This window comes from Triticum dicoccoides, chromosome 1A, assembly GCF_002162155.2.
Source record: "Triticum dicoccoides isolate Atlit2015 ecotype Zavitan chromosome 1A, WEW_v2.0, whole genome shotgun sequence".
Lineage (NCBI taxonomy): Eukaryota > Viridiplantae > Streptophyta > Magnoliopsida > Poales > Poaceae > Triticum > Triticum dicoccoides.
In genome coordinates, this window is record NC_041380.1 from 537,594,566 (window position 1) to 537,601,910 (window position 7,345).

Consider the following 7,345-nt stretch of genomic DNA (forward strand, 5'->3'; position numbering starts at 1 on the left):
CCTCATGGGCCCAAGTGGTGAAAGAGGAGAGGCGGCAGGAGGTGGTGCGCGGCCCCCTTGCCCCAATCCGAATTGGGAAAGGAAGGGGGTGGCGGCCCCCCTTCTCCTTCCTTCTCTCCACCTCCTCCTTCCCCCTTGTCCTAGTTGGAATAGGAAAGGGGGGCAAAACCTACTTGGAGTAGGATTGCCCCCCCCCTTGGGCGCGCCTCCTCCTCTTGGCCGGCCCCCTCCTCCTTCCCCCCTTTATATACGGAGGAGGGGGGCACCCCATAGAGACAACAATTGATCTCTTGGATTTTTAGCCGTGTGCGATGCCCCCCTCCACCATAATCCACCTCGGTCATATTATAGTGGTGCTTAGGCGAAGCCCTGCGTCGATAGAACATCATCATCGTCACCATGCCGTCATGCTGACGGAACTCTCCCTCAAAGCTCGGCTGGATTGGAGTTCGAGGGATGTCATCGAGTTGAACGTGTGCAGAACTCGGAGGTGCAGTATGTTCGGTGATTGATCGGTCGGATCGTAAAGACGTACGACTACATCAATCGCGTTGTGCTAACGCTTCCGCTTTCGGTCTACGAGGGTACGTGGACACACTCTCCCTTCTCGTTGCTATGCATCACCATGATCTTGCGTGTGCGTAGAATTTTTTTTTGAAATTGCTACGTTCCCAACAATAAGTACCAATAAGCTTGGCTAATATTAAGTAAAAATAATAAAAATAATATAAAACATGTTATGAAGATTTAGTTAATTTGTATATACAAAAATTAAAATCAATATGAGATATGTCAGTGTGTTTGCGTAACAAATCTAGCAGTTTAGAGGTGAATATAGCTACATAATTGTCAGTCTAAGTTATAAGGAAAAGTGTGCAATTAGTCCACTGCCACGCGTTAGAGTCCATAATCGGCACTTTTTTTTGAGCATCAGTACAGACACAAGCGCTCATTTACACGCGCATACATTCACCCCTATGAACGCACACACGCATACCCTACCCCTATAAGCACCTCCGAGAAACTGAGCCGGCATATCATCTTGAGATTTACGAAGTCATCGTAGGCGCCTCGTCGTCGACGGGAACGTCTCCTCCCACTGAAAGCGTATCGCCGGAAATTCTGAAATAAATCCAGGAATAATGCGAGCACCAGGGTTCAGTGGGTTGGGAATACCACTGTCCACCTAACCAACTCAATCACAGATTGAGTTGCCGCGTTTAGCACCAGTTGGGTAAATATGAGGTGGATGTGGCGCAATATATGGTCAAGGAGGCACGTTAGAAGGAGGAAGGCAGCCTGGATTTGGCAGAACTGCCTGAATTTGATCCTTTGCCCTATGTAAGGATGTTTTCATGAGGATGTGACGTTAATTTTGCTTACATGGGAGCCAATACAACTATACAAGATTCCTTTCTTCAAACAAAAGACTGGAAAATAAGTAGTGAAAACAATTAGGAATTTTTAAAAGCATAACAATCATAAATATTGTGAAAACTCATGGAATGTAATAATTTTCAGAAGGGTTTCATTTTCTAGTTTATTATTTCTAAAATCCCCATGTTGTTCAACAACTTATTTGGTATATTCATGTTTTTATAATTATCTATTTTTATATTATTATTCTACTATTTTAACATTTTTATGCCGGCTAAGCTGGAATGTATGTGTAACAGATGCAACATCGTCACATAACTTCTCTTAATATGATACATGAAAAAATCTAGATGATTTTGACATTTGTGGGATCAATAATTTTTTTACATGAGAGTAGTTGGTACTTGGTAGGCCAAAAACATTCTTTCCCAAAAGTATAACACGGGACATTCTAGTTAGGTTATTTTAGAACTCACTTGGTAGGTAGATTGGACTTATGACCTTAGAACTTATTTTTTTGCAAGAAATTTCCAATCTATTCATCTTCAATCATGACAGTATAACGAATATCAGAAATAATAGAAATTACATTCAGATCGGTAGACCACCTAGCAACGACTACGAACACTAAAGCGAGCCGAAGGCGCGCTGTCGTCATCGCCCCTCCATCGCCGAAGTCGGGCACAACTTGTTGTAGTAGACAGTCGGGAAGTCGTCGTGCTAAGGTCTCGTAGGACCAGCGCGCCAGAACAGCAACCACCACAGATGAAGAATAACGTAGATCAGAAAGATCCAATCCGAAGACACACGAACATAGACGAACAACGACGAGATTCGAGCAAATCCACCAAAAATAGATCCGCCGGAGACACGCCTCCACACGCCCACCAACGATGCTAGACGCACTGCCGGAACGGGGGCTAGGCGAGAAGACCTTTATTTCATCTTCAGGGAGACGTCGCCGTCTCGTCTTCCTGAGCAGGACACAAACCCTAGCAAAACTGAAAGAAAGGACTAAAAACGAAGCCCTACCGCCGGCCCTTGCCGAGATCCACCGCGCCCCCATCGCCCTAGGGCCATCGGACAGGAGGCGGACCTGCGGCAGCGACAGTGGCAGGCAGAAACCCTAGCATTTTTGTGGAGGAAGGAGGAGGCGGCGGCTAGCCAAGAAAGCACACATTATGAATTTATGTTGTTATTTATACTAGTGGGTCTTTTATTATATATATTTTTCCAAAATAAAATACATTTTTCAACCTTATTAAGGGATGAATATATTGAGATTTTGCGTTGAGCTCATACACGCCTAAAGAGGTTTGTCTCTAACTAATGGCATTCGTGCCGTCCAAATTTAACCGGGGCGTGCGTATTTAATCTATGTGTAGGCAACAGAAAGAAAATTTACAATAAAGAAAAGGTGTAAGGATGAACACGTCGCTTCAAAGAAAAACTCTAACATGAAAAATTCTTGGAACAAAATATCTAACTTGGAGCTCCAAGCTAAGGGTGTGTTCGGAAGTCCTCCGCATCGCTCAACTCCACAGCTTCTCAGCTGCGCGCCGGGCTCCAGCTCAAGCGAGAAGCCAGGATCGTTCGGTACCGCGCCCAGCTCCTCCCCACGCTAGGCGGGCTGGCAGCCTGCTTGGCCAGTCTAAAGCCCATCCAGCTTAATAGGAAAAGAGGCCTAAGGCCTGCTCGGGGAGAGTAGGAGAGACACTGGGCCTGGCCCAGTTTGAAGGAACGTTGTGAGCGCCGTTAGGATGCGTTCACGCTGCCTAATCCAACGACTGTGAGGACCGCGAGCGAGAAAAAGAATCAGGATCGCACGAACCCTCACTTGGCGGTGGCATGACGCGTAATTTGGGCGAACTACGCGTTTCCGAGAAGCTCGTGAAGCTGCGAAAACCCAGCTTCGTAAACTCGTTCAAGTTGCACTAGGTCTCGGTACAGCTTCTCGAAGCTGGCTCCGGGAAGCACGGAGTGTTCGGCCTAACTTCTCACGCGGAGTTCGCAGAGCAGGGAGTGCGGAGGACTTCCGAACACGCCTAAAGCTCACATGTATGTGTAATCCAATACACAAATGAAAGCCTTTGCATAGTAGTAATAAATGAGATAATCATAAATCAATCTACTCCATAATAGATAGGCAAGCGGGTAGATTTAAATACAGAAGAACATGCGCTTGAAGCATCAAATAGAGGTGTTGATCTTTCTTTATTACTACGGACAGGGGTAAATGAGAGTGAGATGTATAACGGATGAAATAAAGATAAAAATGATACCATCTATATACTCCCTCTGTAAGAACCTTTAAGCAACGAAATATTTTGATAATTATATTTTTAGTATTAAAAAATAGTAAAATATCAAACGGTACAATTGCAACACAAGGACAGGTGGAGGAAGAGAACACAAAGTTTTATCGTGATTCATTGAGTTCAATTTACTTAATGGTGACACTTTCCTAAGACATCGCATGTAAAAGGAGAAACTTTGGCAAATAACAAGTAGGACAAGAAAAATTACAAATTAATAACATCAGTCTTCTATGGTCACACAACAAGCATACAAAAGTTCAATCGAGTGTATTAAAGACACCTTATTTATTTATAATTAATATGTTTAATAGTTTATATGATAAATCATTACATTAAAAAAAATTATTGACCCCTTAAAATAGATTTTTAATAATAAGAATGTAAGATAGCTTACCTTAGTTTGAATTGTAAATTTTACTTGTAGCTCGAGATTCAAAAATAATAACTTCAGTTATGGTAATGTTAACGGTCCAGTTGATAGCCCGGTTTCTATTAACCTTTTTTAGAGGAGGTACATATTAACTATTTATTATATTTTTATTATTTTATTTATTATTATTATTATACTACCAATTATGAGTTGAAGTAATAACTGAACTCTTTTTATACAACAAGTGAAATTATTATTTACTCCAGGACATACTCGGTGCCACTGATGCTCACTCAGCACTTTTTTGGTTTTGAGAATTTGACGCTCACTCAGCATGGGGTATATCTTTGTTCGCAGTTCCCAGTTGAGCCAGACTCGTAGCCCAGCTTGACACAGTAACCCTAACCCAAGGTTTTCGCAAAAGTGGACTTGGCCCAGCTGCCGCCTCCAGTAAGGCCTTGTAGGAGATGCTTAGAGGGGTGATTAGAAAAATAAACCGAGATTTTCTGAAGCATCGGTGGCTATTTCTACACGAGACACGTTTAGTTAAGCGTCTACCCTGTACAAATAAATATCAATATTTAAAAAAAGTCTGGTTTATTTCTTTAAACGCCTCCCCTAAGCATCTCTCATTGTACAAGGCCTAAAAATGCATGGGCCTTCATTTCGCTAAGCTGATCACGCCAACACGCCGCCGCACGCCTGCGACTGCGTGGCTCACCGCTCACGTACGGATCTTGGCCGGTTTTGCGGATAAAGCGGCAGATTTCCGCGGCCTCCCCGCCGTCCAGCAACGCATTACCGAGCGGGACACGCATGTTTGTCGTCGTTCTCCTTCCGTGCGCCAGATGGCCGACGGAACGCCACAGATTCTTCCGGCGAGCCTTATCTCGCGTCGACATGCAAGCTTCTCTCGGTCCGTACACGTTGCACTCGCACGCCTGCGTACGCATGCTCTGTTAAGTTAAGGCGCCGTGTGCAAGCGTGCTGCAGTCTTGTGGCCTTGTGGGACGAACGCTCTGCTAGCGCTCATGGCTTCTCCTCAGCTCGACAATACCCTAGTCCTCTGCCTCGTCTTCGTGGTCTCTTGCCTGGCCTTCGTCGTTAGAGGTTTCAGAACTAGCGGCAAGGATGGCGACGCTCGTGCAGCACCGCCTTCGCCTCCGGCGCTGCCCATCATCGGCAACCTGCACCAGCTCGGCACGGGCCAACACCACCGGAGGCTGCAGGCGCTGGCCCAGAGCTACGGCCCGCTCTTCCTCCTCCGCCTCGGCTCCGTGCCCACCATCGTGGTCTCCTCCGCCTCCCTCGCGGAGGCCGTGCTCAGGACCCAGGACCACGTCTTCTGCAGCCGGCCGCAACAGCACACGGCCTGCGGCACGCTCTACCGCTGCAGGGACATCGCCTTCAGCCCCTACGGCGAGCGGTGGCGTCAATCCCGCCGCATCGCCGTCGTGCACCTACTCAGCGCCAAGCGTGTGGACTCCTTCCGCACGCTCCGGGAGGAGGAGGTCGCGCGCTTCGTGGGACGGATCCGCACGGCGAGTGGCGCCCAGGAGAACGGCGGCGAGCGCCGGGGAGTCAACGTGACCGAGCTCATACTCAGCTTAACCAACACCGTCATCTCGAGGGCGGCGTTTGGGAACAAGCTCGGAGGAGTGGAACCAGGGATGCTCCGGGATATGATGGGAGAGATCAGCGATCTGCTCGGTACGATCGCCGTGAGCGACGTGTTTCCTCGACTCCGTTGGGTGGACTGGGCGACGGGGCTCGACGCGAGGGTGAAGAGGGCGGCGGCTAAGCTCGATAACATTCTCGAGAAAGCGGTCCAGGAGCACGAGAGAAGCAAAGGAGACGACGACGGCGAGGCTGGTGACCTCCTGGACGACTTGCTCTCGATCGTCAAGGATGGTGACCAGGGGTTCAAGCTGGACCGGACTGATGTCAAGGCAATCATCTCGGTAAGCCCTAAGTCGATCAACAGCATGTTTAATTACCCCTAAAAAACAGCATGTTTAATTACCTTACCTGCTAACAGGAGGGCACCACTAGCATAGTGTTAAGTGCTAACACGACTCTCTTAATTATGGCAGGACATGTTCCTGGCAGGAACAGACACGACTTCTAAGACGATAGAATGGACCATGGCCGAGCTTGTCAAGAACCCAAGTGAAATGGAGAAGGTGCAGCAAGAGGTGAGACGGGTTGTCGGTGCACGAGCAGGAGTCATGGAGGAGGATGTGGAGAAAATGAGCCTCCTAAAGGCGGCCATGAAAGAAGCACTGCGGCTGCACGCGACGGTGCCGCTCCTCGTCCCGCACGAGTCGATCAAGGACACCTGGCTCCACGGCTACTACATCCCGGCAAAGACCCGGGTCATCGTCAACGCATGGGCGATTGGGAGAGACGGCAAGACGTGGGAGCACGCCGAGGAGTTTCGGCCGGAGAGGTTCATGCGGGAGAACATCGACTATGGCGGTAGGGACACCCGGTTCATACCTTTCGGTGCCGGAAGGAGGGGATGCCCCGGCGTTGCCTTCGCAACGCGTCTGGCCGAGCTCACGCTGGCAAACATGATGTACCATTTTGATTGGGAGCTGCCGGACGGGCAGGACCCTGAATCGTTTGAGATCATAGAGTCCAACGGGATTTCTCCTGGCCTTAAGTCTGCCTTAATCCTTACTACCACGAAACCACTCTAATATCTGTTGGAAGAGGTGTTTCCTTACTGCTTTGCCCATGGCCACTTTGCTCACTTGATCTATTGGCTTAGCTCACTTTACCTTTCAAATATTTTAGACTGAGATAACCTTCTATGGCCTTCCTTGTTGGCTTCGGTCGAAACAGTTGTTGGCTTGCTGTAGTGAAAAGAGGTAATTACACCACGGGTGCTTGAACTTGCCACGAATGTGCACTTTAGTGCCTGAACTTGAGAAATACATTGAACTGGTTTCATAACTTGACATGGACGTGCAAATACGGTTCACATTTTATATGTATACGTCCACGCCCCTGACGAGGCACCCCAAATGTCCTGGTTTATGTGGAAAAACCCCTGGAATTGTTCTCTCCTTACATAAAAGACCTCAGTGAGACACAACAAAATTAAAATTACTAATTGGGTGAGGGATCGAACCTGTTACCTGTGCCTCTCATGTGGGAGTGGCTAACCAGCAAACAAGGTGAAATTTGTTGTCATATATATATTCACATGCTTTTTATACAGCAGGTTGAACAACATAAACAAATTAATTTATTCGATCAAAAATAGTGCCTGGTC

The 7,345-nt window shown here is 47.5% G+C and overlaps 1 protein-coding gene across 1 annotated transcript; it reads left to right on the forward strand.

Moving 5' to 3' along the window:
• Nucleotides 1–5,016: 5,016 nt before the first annotated feature.
• On the forward strand, nt 5,017–6,969 carry LOC119286930 (cytochrome P450 71A1-like). The gene is made up of 2 exons (XM_037566402.1): nt 5,017–6,026; nt 6,159–6,969. Exons 1-2 carry the CDS (start codon nt 5,097–5,099, stop codon nt 6,765–6,767), a joined length of 1,539 nt encoding a protein of 512 aa, XP_037422299.1. The 5' UTR covers nt 5,017–5,096; the 3' UTR covers nt 6,768–6,969.
• Nucleotides 6,970–7,345: the final 376 nt, after the last annotated feature.

Coding starts and splice junctions, on each gene's coding strand:
- LOC119286930 (XM_037566402.1), top strand. CDS start 5,097: ATGGCTTCTCCTCAGCTCGACAATACCCTAGTCCTCTGCCTCGTCTTC. Junction 6,027..6,158: donor ATGTCAAGGCAATCATCTCG/GTAAGCCCTAAG, acceptor TAATTATGGCAG/GACATGTTCCTGGCAGGAAC.